Below are 15190 nucleotides of genomic sequence, written 5' to 3' on the forward strand. Positions count from 1 at the left end.
AAATTCCAGTATTAACAACACAAAAATGGAAATGGTTTTTACCTGTGATAAATAAGAATTCTTTCTTTGATAAAATGAAGCATCTTTTCAAAATATTCAAGGTATCTCATGTTAATCACCTGTCCCCTGGGGATATAAATATTTTAAAAATTGGATAGTGAACATTTTGATAACATTTATACAGTGTTAATCTAAGTATATCCACAGCTCCTATGTAGCAATAGACTGGAGCACACACTTTATGCAAAGAAGATATTTCAACACATCTCTTTGCTTAACACAGATTTCCTGTGCACTGCAAAGTATTCAAGGTATGATACAATACACATATTTGCTTTGTATTTACCCATCATCACATATGAATTAGGTATGTACTTATGGGCACAGCCCCATGCACCTGTGATTGTTAATTGTGCTGAACACTGATAATGGCAAACTATGGCCTGTTACAGACAGGCCAAAATAAAGCTGCTTCGAGTCACTTTGGAGGTATGGTATTTCAATGATGCATGCGTCCTAAGAGTCCAAAGGCCACACCAAAGCTGCACTCCAGTCCTTAGGACTGGAGCGTGGCTTTGGTGCGGCTTTTGGACTCTTAGGACGCATGCATCATTGAAATACCATACCTCCAAAGTGCTCGAAGCAGCTTTATTTTGGCCTGTCTGTAACAGGCCTATGTTGAGTATATAAATGGCAAACTATGTTCACTATAGCTAATTAACTTGCAAATCCTGTGATAAGCCTCCAGTCTGAAGAAAGTAGCTGACAAAGCTCTTATAACACCTGCTGGTGTTAGAATGGAGAGGAACTGCTGCTTTGCTGATGAAGAGGCGCTCTATTCATGGGGAAGGCACATTATCCTGTAGGCTCCCTTATATATCCAATATTCTGTGACCATAGTCATATCTGATGCTGAGACAAAAGTATTCATGGAATGACCTTGAATCTGTTGGATCAAAAGCCTCTTTGCCCCCTATGCTAACCTGAACCTGCTACAGTTAATTTCTCTCCAAATGCACATGCACCAGCCAGTTAACACACCATTGTATTGTGCTGTATGGAACTGTATTGTATTAGGTATGTTTGACATGTGTGATGACAGAATGTACATTTTTATAATTTGTTTTATATGCATTAATAAAATTAAAACAACAACACACACACCCCAGGTATTCCTCTTTTCCCACCCTTCTGGCACAGAGCTGGCAGAGCTTAGGAATAACTCTCCTGCTACATAACTCTCCCCACTGCTGCAATCCAGGACCATTCTATATTTTCTGTCTCCAAACTTTAAATGTACTTGGTAAGAAGGAAGAAGCACTGGGAACAACAGAACATACGTGAGTAAATATACATAATTTTGCACTGTTGATCAAATGCTTTTCAAAATAATAATAAAAGAGGATCAGAAGATTCTTAAAACTGGCAAAGTGTGCTGATCAGATACTACTTTCAATAATGGGTGTATTTAATAAATACTGTATAATAAAATCAGACAGTATGTGTTATTGTTTAAAAGAAAATATAATTGTAGGCATTTATTTTAAAATATTTTTAAGCAGCCTTCGCCAACTTAGGGAAGTTCATCTAACCCTCCAGATGTTTTAAACTTCAATCTCATCATCCTCTACTAGCTTAGTCACTACTAGCTTAGTCCCATTGGTGGGAGTGACTGGGAAGCAGAGAGAGTAAATGGCTACTTCCTGATTTTGATGAGAGAAGCCTTCTGCTGGTGAAGACATATTAGGCAGATTTCATCCAACCATTCCATATAACTTGTAATTGAAGTTATGGCAATTTCTGAAAGAAGAGCTCTGAGTGGTGATTTGAACCCTGGTCTCCTACTATTCTAGCACTCAAATCACTATACCACACCGCCTCATACATCCAGATAATGTGGATAAATAAAGGCACATGAAGGGAGAGTAAAAACAAAAACAAAAGAACTTTACTGGGAAAAATATTAAGTTAATATAACATCTTGTACATTGAAATTCACAGGATTGCCATAAGTCAGCAGATGACCTGACTTGCCATAAGTCAGCAGATGACCTGACATGTACACACTGAATGGCTCTTTTAGTAAAAATTACCCCACAGTACTATTAAAAATACCACAGGAACGTGTTATATGGTTAAGATAAAGATGAAAGAATTGTTGTGATACTTTCTGTTCAGTCCCTCAGTTCTGACATTACACTTGAGAAGAATTTTTGTTGTGTGCCTTCAAGTTGTTTCCAACTTGTGGTGACTCTACTATGAACGTATCATGGGGTTTTCTTGGCAACATTTGTTCAGAGGAGGTTTGCCATTGGCTTCTCCTCAGGCTGAGAGAATGTCACTTGCCTAAGGTCACCCAATGGGTTTCATGGACAGGTGGGAGAGGGATCGAACCCTGGTCTTCAGAGCTGTAGTCCAATACTCAGATCGCTATGCTACGCTGGCCACTATTCTTATATGATCTAATCATAGAATCACAGAATTGGAAGAAACCCCAAGGTCCATCCAGTCTAACCCCCTGCATTCAGGAACTCACAATCAAAACATCCCCTCACAGATGACCATCAAGCTTCTGTTTAAAGATCTCCAAAGAAGGAGATTACACCCCTCTCCGAGGGAGTGAAAGCAATGAAAGTATGAATGAAAGTAATGAACCATCATGCAGGTTTTGTATCACTGTAGGTTGCACCTATAGGGATTATATAGTATCTTCCCTAACCCCACCCCTACCCCTTTAATAACATTTTTATAAGTAATATTCAAAGCAAGGATTCAACAATTCTAACTAAGAAAAACAGAAACTTTGTGAGCTTATGCATACACCCCTCAGCCTAAGCTCTTACAATTGACAAAAGCATTTTGACTTACCAGAAAGTGCTTTTTGCAGCTCATGGCAGCAGGTGGGAACACGTTGGGCACCATGTTCTCCTAGTGTCAGCACCTCCTCTTTCCCAGAGTCCTACATGGTTTCATGGGCTCTGGGAAAGTGTAGGGAAATCATCTTATCAGGTGCATCCTGGTTGGCTGTGGGGCAGGATCTGGTGAATCTGAGGGAAGGTTTCACTCAGATCTTCCTCCAAGGTGTATATTCTGGCAAGCCTCAACCTCAGCACCAGTTCTTTTGGAACTCAATCCCACCCACTCTTGCTCTTGCGCAGTATGCTGTTTGTATTATAATCCACATGCCACAACATTGGGTTGGTTTTGCCATGGGCCTGGATCTAGTTCATTGAGAAACAGGACTGGTATGCATACCGTATCTGGTTAGGGGACCCTCTATAGGACTTCTTCTTCTTAAAGTTTATTTTTATAGCGCCGTAGGTTTACACGGCATTTTACATAATGAACAAGCAAAATAAAAATAATAATAAAAGCCTGCCTACGGCTTATGTTCTAAGACCTTAAATCAAGACAATCAGAGCAGGCCAACCTTAGGGGAAAAACATTGCTCTGCACTCAGGTAATAGATGAACCACACAGTAGCTTTTCCCCATGAGTCCCACGTTTGCCATTCCAGTTTCGCCCAACAGTCGGGATGGATATTTTGATTTTCACTGATTATCAGGCAGGATGGCCAATACATGGATTGGAACCCACGCAAGAGCCAAAATTAAAGGTCTAAGTGTTTTATTCGACTTCTGAGAGGAGTCTAGATTGAACCTGAGCCAGGAATAAGTTCTCCATCTTCATTCCTTTGTGTTGCTTCAATGCATGCAAAGGTGTTTTGTTCCACAGGAGAAGAGGAGATATATGGCAGTTGCTCAACTGCCCTTCTTCTTATAATGAAGCACATAACAATACAGTAGGGCCTTGCTATCTGCGGGCTTGTTATCTGTGGATTTAAGCATCCATGGACGACAAGCCCTGTTGCCCCCCCCCCATGGCAGTGCATGCATGTAGCCACATGCATGTTGTGCTGCCATTAGGGGACCTTGAGGTCCCCTTTTTCCATGGGGGGGGGGGAGATCCCTGAGGATATGCAGGTTCAACTGTACTACATTCTCTATGCTGGATGTATTGCCCACTAATAGTTAAGGAGTTGCTGGCAGAAAAAAAACTTACTTTAGTTGTGAAGAAAAAAACAACAAAAATATCTTGAGGCTAATTAATTGAGATCAGTATTAAGGTGGCTCCAGCCTTTCTATAGTGGGGTGCTCTAATTTAGTTATAGGTTGCAAAGACACATTAGTTATTCATTGCTAGAAAAAATGTTACTGACAAGATTTTTTTTTAAAAAAACACACATACAGATATTGTGACACAAATGTCACAATGCAAAATACACAATTCCAGCACAACCTCTGATGACAACAAGATGTTACTGAAGTGCCATACCTGATTAGATTGATGTGATTATTAAAGCCTCTACTAAGACTTCGAGTTGGCATTTGGTCTAACCATAGTACTGGTTGGTCTGGGTCAGCTATCCTGTAAAACAGACACCATAAATTGTATAAATTGAGATTTGCAGCGAGGGGTTGGGGGAAAAATTTGTTTCTTTCCATCTTCCATGTACTAACTTTTGGAACTGCCTGAGTGAGATTACATGGGAAATAAGAAGGACTGAGATTCTTTTGGTAATATGTTCTTACAGACTGGACCATAAAAGAGGTAATTAAGGGGAACATAAGGGCAGCCCTGTTGGAGCAGGCTGAAGGCTTATCTAACCTAGGATCTTACTTCCCACTGTGGCCAACAGAATGCTGAAAGAAAGCCCACAAGTAGGATGGAAATCCTTTCCAGTATATGTTCTCAGAAGTAGTATATAGCGAGCATGAATGGCAGCTTTATGTTCCAGGAATGTGTCTAATATCCTTTAAAGGTCTGTAAATTAACAGCTATTGCTACTTCCTGTGGAAGGGAATCCCATTTAACTAAGTAGTGTACAGATATACTTTTCTCTGTTCCAAACCTGTTCTTCTGCCATCATTCAGTTGTACTGCATGACTCAGGATTCTAGCTTTATTTAAAAAAGAGAAATACTACTCCTTATCCACTCTTTATTTTATTTGCTCATCCTTTTCCCCCCTAAGCTAAAATGCTACAAATGTTGTAATCTTCCCTCTCGGAGAATTTGCTCACTCCTGCTAACCATGTTCTTTTCCAACTCTACGGAGTTTATCACATGTGAGGAATTTCTCTTAATTTCGAATGAAAAGAAAGTGAGGCCAGAACGCATTCACGTAAAGTTGCTAGTTTAGCGAAATTACATGAATGCTCATTGCATTCGAACTGGCTCCTCATTGCCCAAAAACAGCATGCCATTGCCCGAATTTGCGTGTGGGAGTCTATCACATAATAATGTGAAACCCCATGATTGCGCTCAGACTTATTTCCCATTGCCCGAATTTGTGTGTGGCGGTCTATCATGCAATAACCCCATGATTGCATCCAGATTGCCATTAGTTTATACTTCCAGTTTCCCTTGTCTGATAAACTCCTGCAATATCTTTTTAGAAATGCAGTAAACCAAACTGGAAATATAGAACCACAGGGTTCTATATTTCTAACTCCTCAATCCATCACGGCTGCGTTTAAAAAATATTCTACAGTTTAGGCCTCTCAGTACTGATAACTACTTATTATTATTATTAATATAGCGCTGTATATTTGCACAGCGCTGTACATACAAACAATAAATAGATAAGAGTAAACCTGACCAAGTCCACAAAGTAACAGTTCAACAAATTTCCTTTTTTTATTACCTTCGCCATTTCACAGCAATGTCAAACATATCTCTCCACTGCATCAGCCTGGTTTTCCCATTCATCCGTACTTTTGAGTTCACCCATGTTCGTTGTAGAGCTTGCATTACTTCTAGCACAGCCAGACCCATTGCTAGACAAACAAAGCAAGTTACCACCAAAACCCCATTCACCTTTATACTTCATGTTTAAAACTCACAACATCATCCTAAGCATATTTACTCAAAATTCCAATGTTTTCATTAAGGCTTTCTCTCTATGCACAGGAGTGCAATCCATAATAAGAGATGCAATTAAGATATCATTATTTAATATCAACATCTTGGTTTTTACAAATTATGATAAATGAAAGCTTATTAAAAATATAGCATGTTTATTTAATTTAATGAAGGAGTTGAACTAAAAGTCAGAAGAAAACTGGTGTTATAGATGTACTTAAAATGTCCCTGTGTAGTCAGAGACAGTAATACCATATTTTATTTCCATATTCAAATAAAATTTTCCCAGTATACCTCTATGTATTCTCTTGTTTGGAAGAAATCCAGGCATCTCATATTGCATTAGTGACCCCAGATGATCAGATATACATATCATCTCTTGTATTTCAGGTTTATAATTTTCAAATTTCTGAAGTACGACATCCCTTAAAAACATGAACAAAGCTCTGATGTTAAATAATAAAGTCATTCATTGTAGTGTGCCTTCAAGTTGTTTCCAACTTATGGCAACCCTAAAGTGAACCTATCACAGAGTTTTTTGGCAAGGTTTGTTCAGAGGGCCTTCACCTTCCTCTGAGGCTAAGAGAGTGTGGCTTGGCCAAAGTCACCCGTGCGTTTCCATGAACAAGTGGGGATTCGAATCCTGGTCTCCAGAGTTCTGGGGCAACACTCAAACCACTACATCAAGCTCTCAAGGTCATTCATATGAAATTTTAAATCTTTTTTTTTTTTTTTGTCTAAGTGGCAGTCAACAACACGCATAAATTAGAAAAAAGGTTTAAGATTGAGTGCTTTCCAGGAGACGAAGTTTCCAAGAAGCTTTTGTGCTTTTCCCCCCATGCATTCAACTACTATTTGGGAGAGTTCATTAGTGTGTTCTGTGGTTATTTCCTTACCAAGGGGGGCTGACAGCTACCATAGAAGGACTGACTGCCCCCAGCCACCTAAAGGACTATGAACATTGATCCTTCTAGCAAGAACACCAAGAGCACAATTTTGCAGCACCCTCTGAGTAGCCAACTGCTAAGAAGCTATTGAAAATCAGTCTAATAAATTCTGTTTGAAAAATCAGCAGCTTACTTTCCAAGAAGCTTTCCTTAGTATGAATGCAATGAACTAGTTGGCCCTCCACTTTCGCGGACTTAACGTTCACGATTTTGATTATTCATGAATGTTAAGCCCGAGTGGGCGTACACTCCTCCTCTTCCCCCTCTTAGGCTTTTTCCCGCAAGAGAAAAAAGCACAGGAGAGAAGGAACAGCCAAGAAGAGTGTGCACCTCTGCCTCTTCCCTCCTACCCCTTTAGCTGGTTTCCGAAGCCAATTAAAAGAATGGAAGAGTGGGTGGGGGTGAGGAGAAGGAGGAGCGTGCCTGTGCTTCTTTTCCCCCAGCATTTCCAGGGTGAGCGGGGTGAAGGAAAGGAGCATCCCATTCCTTCACCCCTCCCACCCTGAAAAGCCTTGAGGGATGATTCCCAGGGCAGGAGGGGTGAAGAAAAGGAGTGCTCCGTTCCCCCACACCTAACACCTTGGAAATGGCTGCCATGGGGAGGCGGGTTATTTGCGGTTTTTCCACATTCACAGGGATCTTGTTCCCCTAACACCCGCGAATGTGAAGGGACAACTGTACAGAGATCACTCAGCTTCTGTCTACTTCTAGAAACAGAATTCTCAGCTAAAGTAAAAACAACCAAATAATTGTTTTTGTTTAGCAAAATACCAGATCCAGATCTATGCTGCATGCTCAAATTTGAAATACTGTGAAATAATGACTTATTTGTAAAAACTCTGTAATATTATAGTGATATACCATAAATCAGTACAATTTCTTTATGTGCTAATTTTTCAGTTTTTGAACCACTAAGCACAGCTAGGACAGTTATTTTAATGTTATACATGGCTTTCCAGAAAATATACCATAAAACATAATATACCATAGATTACACCCAATAGCCAAGCTGAAGAGGTATATTTGAAATACCCTTCCATATCCTTTATTCGTTATCCACAGATTCAACCATCCGTGGCTTGAAAATATTCCAAAATATATAAATTCCAAAAAGGCAAAACTTGATTTGCCATTTTACAAAAAGTGACACAATTTTATTATGCCATTGTATTAAATAGAAATGGAGGATCCACAGATTTTGGTATTCATGGGAGGGTCCTGGAACCAAACTCCATCTGATACCAAAGTCCCACTGTAGTATAAGGGCTTCTCCTACATGGATTGTTCCAAGATTATACATTCCAGCATAGCATGCTCAATAACTCATGTTTTACTCACTCACCTTATATGCGGCTGTAGTCCTGGCTGTTCTTCATAATCTTCTATAAGAAAAGGAAGATTTTTTGCCCAATGATCTTTAAATTTTCCAGGAAGATCCATGTCTATATTGTATTCAGTAAGTGGGGTATCAAGATGTGCATGCAAATAGCGAGAATACTCTGTGAAGGAAACAAGCAAAGTGAGCCATTTCCCCCCTCTAAGCCAACACTCAAGATTCTCCACAAAACATGATAAGATTACAGAAAATCATGTGTATAATTACCAGTGACTGTCACTGTTCATATGTCGTTTCTAAGTATTCCCATCCAGCAAATTCCTTACAGCTGAAGAAAGTGTTTTGCAACAAATAAGTCTCTCTCTCCCTGAGTTCTTCCCAAACATTTCCCTCAACATTAGCTCCTATTTGTAGAACCATTTTAGTAAGAACTGTGCACCACTGCAGCTATTAAGGTTTGTTGTTTCACAAGACTACAACAACAACGTCCTTTCTCAAATCATACACTTCCACTTGTCAAAATGCATCAAACCTTTCCAGGTACATATGGATAACTGAACAAATTCAACTTTTCTTAAGGAAAAAATACCTCAAACCTAAAGCCACATGTGGAAGTGTGTATGTAGAAGAAATGCACAAAGAGTACTATTGACACAGCAAAGAAAAGAAATCTGAGTAATGACAGATTATTATACCTTACTCTTAAAATAAGTAGATTTTATACATCATTATATCTTTATTTTTAAAAACAAATATACAGAAAATGGCTGGACAGTTATATCGATAATAGCAACCATTTCCTACAAAAAGTTAAACAGATGTCTCTCTGTGTGTGTTTAACATACATGTTAAACACACACGTTTAAACATACAAGTTATATTTCATATTTCTTTTAGATGAGGCCCAAGATAACTGTAAAGAATATACACAGAACAACAGAGGCAAAAACAGAAAGAACAAGCTTCTTTTTAAAAATGTTTGCACACATGATGCTTAACTGTATGCACATCTGAACACAAGAGAAGCAATATTTGTCTGCAACTTACCTCGGAGGTATTTTACTTTTAAGTATTCTGTGCTGGCTTTCTGACCAGGCAGAGGGTCACTCAGCATGGCTTTTGTCTGAGCTTTGATTCCTTCATAAAATTGGCCCATGGCAACGTGGCTGAGACCTTTCATATACTGACACACTTCATTATATGGCTCCAGTAGCAGACACCTCTAGAAAATGGGGTGGGGGGAAATAAAGGGGAAAGAGATAAATAACAGATCAACTAGATCAGGGATGAAATAATATGGTCAGCCAAATGTAGCCAAACTGCCACTGCCAGCATTCCTCATCAATGGTTATGCTTACAAGAAGTCTGTACTATTCCCACTTCTATAAGACGTGTTTAAGATTTCAGTTTTAAGAAACACACACAGAAGTTATAGTCCACACTGCAGAATTAAAGCAGTTTGACACCACTTTAACTGTCATGGTTCCATCCTGTTGGGATTTGTAATTTGGTGAGACATTCAGACAGACATGTCAGAGAGCTCTGGTGCTTGACCAAATTACAAACCCCAGGTTTTCTATTATGTAAGATAGAATAATGGCAATTAAAGTGGTGCCAAAGCGCTCTACTTTTGCAGTGTTGATACAGGGAGACAACCTTTGTTTGCTTCTTATTCATACACATTTCAAAGAAAGAGAAATGAAGTTGATTTCCTGAAATCTATTTCAAACAACCTTCTTTCCATTTATAAATAAAGCTTTACCTTATACAATCAGGATTATGCCTTCTATAAACCAAAGAAAGACCTGTTCACAGACAGTTTCCATCCCAATAGCATAAGCAATCTTGCTGGTTCCAATCAGGGGTCCATTTACGCTAGCATCCTGTTTCTAGATTTTGGCAGGCAGAAACCTCTTGGAAGACTCCATAGAATTAATAGTTCATCTCAGAACATAAGAATTCCATTAAGCTATTTTAAAATCAACAAACCTGTTTCGTCATGAATTTGTCTAATCTCCTACGAAACTAGAACTTGGAAGCTTCCCATACTAGCTGAGAGACTGTGGGACATGTAGCCAAAAGCTCTGGAACTCCCTCCCTAGGGCTCCATTCCTGCTGTCCTTCTGCTGGCAGGCCTTTGTAAACTGATAAGAACTGGGATTGTTGTGCAATGTAAATTTAAGGTTTGTATTTTTAAGATATTCTATTTTAATTCATAACTGTTGTAACTTTTTAAACGGTTTAATTGTTTTTTTAACTTTTATATTTATACATTTTAATGTTATGTTTTGAAATTATATTGTTTTAAATCTGCTGTTCGCTGCTTCGTGTCCCTATATTGGGAGAAAAGCAGGATAAAAGATAATAAAATAATAATAATTAAAAAAAACTTTTCCAAACCCTGTTTAAAACCATCTAAGTGTGGTCTTCACCACAGTGTGGTCATGAATTCCACAGAATCATGCACTCTTTAAAGAAGTAGTGTCTTTTTCAAATATTGTTGTTGTGAGACTTCAAGTAATTTCCAACTTATGACAACACTAAGGCGATGTTTTCGTGGCAAGATTTGTTCAGACGGGGATTGCCTTTGCCTTCCTCTGAGACTGAGACAGTATGACTTGCCCAAGGGCAACCAGTGCATTTCCATAGCTGAACAGGGAATCAAACCCTGGTCTCTACAAGTCACAGTCCAAACCATTACACCATGCTCAAACTTCTTCATATATGCCAGTTTCATTGAACAATCCTGCATTCCATGATTATTCCACATATTTTGGTTGATCCCTTTTCTGTACTACATTTTTAAATACCGAAGTTTCAGATCTCATAGAGAGAGTGTTTTAATAGTTTGATAATTTTGTTTGCTTCTTTCTCCAAATTTTTTCAGTTTACAATATTATCTTTTTTTGACATAGCACCAAAAAAGTGAACAAACTCCCCTCCAATTTCATACAAAGGATAAGTATATTGGTATTGTTATATTAAATCCTTTTCTTTGCTTCATAATTTGCTTTTTGTCAACAAATGTAAAACATCATGTGCCTGATGGAGTCTTGTTCACCAAAGCTTATGCCACAATAAATTTCTTAAGTCTTTTGTACAAGGCTTTCTTGTATTCAGTAGCCATGAAGAGTTTCCTTTTGTGGGTGTGTGCTTTTAAGTTGCCTGTCAACCTATGGTGACTCTGTGAATTTCATACAGTTTTAGTAAGCAAGGAATACTCGCAGAGGTGGTTTTGCCAGTTCCTTCCTCTGGCACACAGCCTACAGCATACCTAGCAACCAATGGTTCACAGATAAGCACAAGTCCACAGTGCATTACTTTAAGTAGCCCTGATTTCCATGCTAGACTATGGTTTATCATGGCAGCCAAATATGAATACTGTGTGAAAGACTTTACAAGGCAGAGCGTACATATGAAACATAAAATATGATAACATATAAAGTTTCTAAGTATCCACATAGGATACCACCAATACAATAACTATTTATAAACAGATGTTATTAGTCAGTACAGTGGTGCCTCGGGTTACGAAATTAATTCGTTCCGCCGCCGCTTTCGTAACCCGAAAAGCATTCGCAAGCCGAAATGCCATAGGCGCTAATGGGGAAAAGCCGCGATTTCGTGCGAAAAAGCGCCGAAAAGCACCAAAAATTTTTTCGTAACCCGAAATAACCTTCGTAACCCGGAACAGTTTTTTTTAATGGATTTTTTTCGTAACCCGGAAATTTCGTAAGGCGGCGCATTCGTATCCCGGGGTACCACTGTATTATATAGAGGTTGTAGTATGTCCCAAGTGCACCAGTGCTCACCTTAAAGTTCTTCAGAGCTTCATCTGGGCTTCCATGATGATATAGCATCATTCCCCCAAGTTGTATGGTCTGAACATGGTTTTGATTTAGCATCAATGCCTTCTGGAAGTTTTCTGTAGCAGCTTCAAAGTTACCAAGTTCCCTGATGTCAAACATAAGTGACAAATGAACAGCAAAAAGCAATAATTAACCTACACAAACAAACATTCAGTATTGTATAGATGAACCCAACAGTACAGTTTTAATTATTTCAGCTGGAATCATATGCATCAAAGTAAGATCTGTCTAATTCAGGGGTCGGCAACCTACAGCCCGTGGGCCGGATCCGGCCCGGCAAGGCCTTGGGACCGGCCCCAGCCCGGTCCTGCCGCCAATTGCCGCCCCCGCCACAGCTTCCGCACCACTCCGGGCACCATTTTGAGTTTGGCCTCCCAGTTGTCTGAAGGATAGCAACCCGGCCCCTGGCCTAATTCATTGGAGCTCACTTTTGTTGAGATTGCATCATACTGCTCTATCAGTCTAAAATACCTAAGATTTATAACAGAAATACAAAATACAAAAACAAACCTATCACAGAACAAACTTCTAAATACAAAATTATTTTAACCATTATTTAGTCATCATAAAACATAATTCTGCATTCAACTGTTAAAAGTAAGTTGCAAACTCATGATACAAAGGTTCTACACAAAAATTGATATAACATCTGAGAAACAGAGCATATCAGTGTAATGCAGTCTGGCTGAAAATCACCATTCTTCAGGTAGTGGATGGACGTTGACGAACCCATATTGAAATTAAATGATTTTGAAGTTGCTTACCGATATGCCTGCCCCAGACTTTTATATGCATCTACAAAATCTGCTTTCTGCTTCAGGGCTTCTTTGAATGACTCAATGGCTTCCTGTTTAAAACAAAATAGGTAATTATTGTTAATTATTTCAATTGAGATAAACTACTCCTTATGGGATTTAAACACAAGGCAGCCAGGACTAGCCAGGATTTTGGGAAGGGGGGGGGGTCCAGACTAAGTGCCACCATTTTGAGAGGCTAAGAACCCCTCCCCCAAGACACAAAAGGAGGTCTGAGCGTTTACCTCATGATGGCACCACTTTAACTTCCGTTATGGCTTCGTGCTATGGAATCTTGGGATCTGTAGTTTTGAGGAGCTGTTTTGCCATCTCTGTCAGATGCCACAACAAACTACAAATCCCAGCACTCCATGACATGGGGCCAAGGGCAGTTAAAGTTGCATCAAACTGGTTTATTTTTTCAGTGCAGATGCAAACTGAGTCCTTCCTCTGAAGGTGTTTACATCAGATAAATTCAGCTCGATAAAGCAAAGTGCAGCTGCTCAAGCAATGAGTGGCAGCCACCCTGTTCATGCTCAGAGACACTCTGTTCATGCTTTGAAACACTGCATTCCAACTTCTGAGCTGAGCTAAGAACCCAGGCTGCATCCACAAAACATTTCATTCCCACTTCCAAGAGGGATTTTTAATTCCAAGACACACACACACACACACACACACACACACAATTTTTAATTCCAAGACTCATCTTTCTCTCTCTCTCTCTCTCTCTCTCTCTCTCTCTCTCATAATTTTAAATTCCAAGACATTATATCTTCCTTTCTTTTTATGAAAAACAAACCCCTTTAAGAGAATCCTATTTTGGGAGAAAGGCAGGATATAAAAGCAATCTATAAAAATTATAGTGCAATAGTCCATCAGTGCATGGCTTGCATTATAAGACTTTATAATTTTAAAACTTTATACATTTAAAAACAATTAAAATCACAGTAGGATCAGAGTGCTATAGAATCATGGAATCATAGAGTTGGAAGAGACTGCAAGGGCCATCCAGTCCAACCCCATTCTGCCATGCAGGAAATCGAAATCAAAGCATCCCCAACAAATTATGTAATGGGGGTGTCCACCTACATTGTAGAAAGACATACTTTATATTAATGCTATGGAAAATCACCGCCTTGAGTCCGTATATTGGGAGAAAGATGGGATATAAGAAAATAATAATAATAATAACAACAACAATGTCTGGATATTGTAGTTTTGTGAGACATTTAGCATTCTTTGTCAGAGAGCTCTGGTGCCACAACATACTACAAATCCCAGGATTTTCCATAGCATTAAAGTGGTGTTGAACTGGATTATTTCTGCAGTGTGCAGTCTTATTAGACTGCAGTTCTCAGCAGTCTGTGGTGCTGCTGGATGATGGGACCTGCAGTCTAGCATTGCCTGGAGCAGGGCCATAGGACTCAACAGCCCCGATTCATCATCTGGCAGAATTTGGGGGAAACCCCTATAAAAAGGTGAAAATAAGGAAAATAAAAACTCCTTGCAAAGTAAAACCCAGAGGTCTGCCAATGGATTTTGCTTCCAAAGCAGGAGGGCAGAGAGGCCCAGACCTTTGCAGCCGACCTTTCATTGGCAAACCACTTAGATTGATTCCTTATGTTAATGAATTAATCATAGAATCATAGAGACCCCAAGGGCCATCCAGTCCAACCCCATTCTGCCATGCAGGAACTCTCAATCAAAGCATCTCCACTGACACACTGAAAAGGGGCCAGCTAACTGTATTTTATTTGTCTTTTAAAAAAGAGAAAAAACAAGGCTGGAAGGAAGCCTCTTGCTTTTTGAATCACAGACCCTCCTCTTTTTTGTTGTTGCAAAAATCCAGAAATGACTGTTTTGAAAACCTGAGTTCATGATCAGAAGAAATGTACATAGTAGAGTCCGAGTCTCCTTTATCTGGACTTCTGAAATCTGAATAATTCCAAAACCCAAAACTGACCATGAGAGCATCTGGTCTGACCCCAACTCAAAGAAACTTGGGAATCCTGAAGGTTTAGAGAAATTACTGGATTATTGAATTATACAAGGAATAGTGGTCTCAGGGTTTTGCTGACTGCTCACTGTACAGAAGCACAACATTATTTAAAAAATACTGTGTATTAAATTACCTTCAGCCTATGTCTATGAGATGCATAAGAAACATTCATGGATCTAAGGGCTGGACTTGGGTCCCATCTCCCATTATTTACACACACACACACACACACACACACCAAACTCTGGAAAACTCCAAAATCCAAAATCCATCTAGTCCTCAGCATTTTGGGTAAGGGAGACTCAAGTTGTAGTTGATT

The 15190-nt window shown here is 39.3% G+C and overlaps 1 protein-coding gene across 1 annotated transcript in view; it reads right to left on the reverse strand.

Annotated features, from left to right (window-relative positions):
- TTC13 (tetratricopeptide repeat domain 13) overlaps positions 1-15190 on the reverse strand; it is a 63335-nt gene that overhangs the window by 15269 nt on the left and 32876 nt on the right. Inside the window, 8 exon segments of the mRNA XM_042480856.1 lie at positions 43-126; positions 4336-4428; positions 5706-5838; positions 6218-6348; positions 8213-8369; positions 9254-9428; positions 12019-12160; positions 12840-12922. Of these exon segments, the coding sequence (XP_042336790.1) occupies positions 43-126; positions 4336-4428; positions 5706-5838; positions 6218-6348; positions 8213-8369; positions 9254-9428; positions 12019-12160; positions 12840-12922 (998 nt within the window).

This window comes from Sceloporus undulatus, chromosome 1 (assembly GCF_019175285.1).
Source record: "Sceloporus undulatus isolate JIND9_A2432 ecotype Alabama chromosome 1, SceUnd_v1.1, whole genome shotgun sequence".
NCBI lineage: Eukaryota > Metazoa > Chordata > Lepidosauria > Squamata > Phrynosomatidae > Sceloporus > Sceloporus undulatus.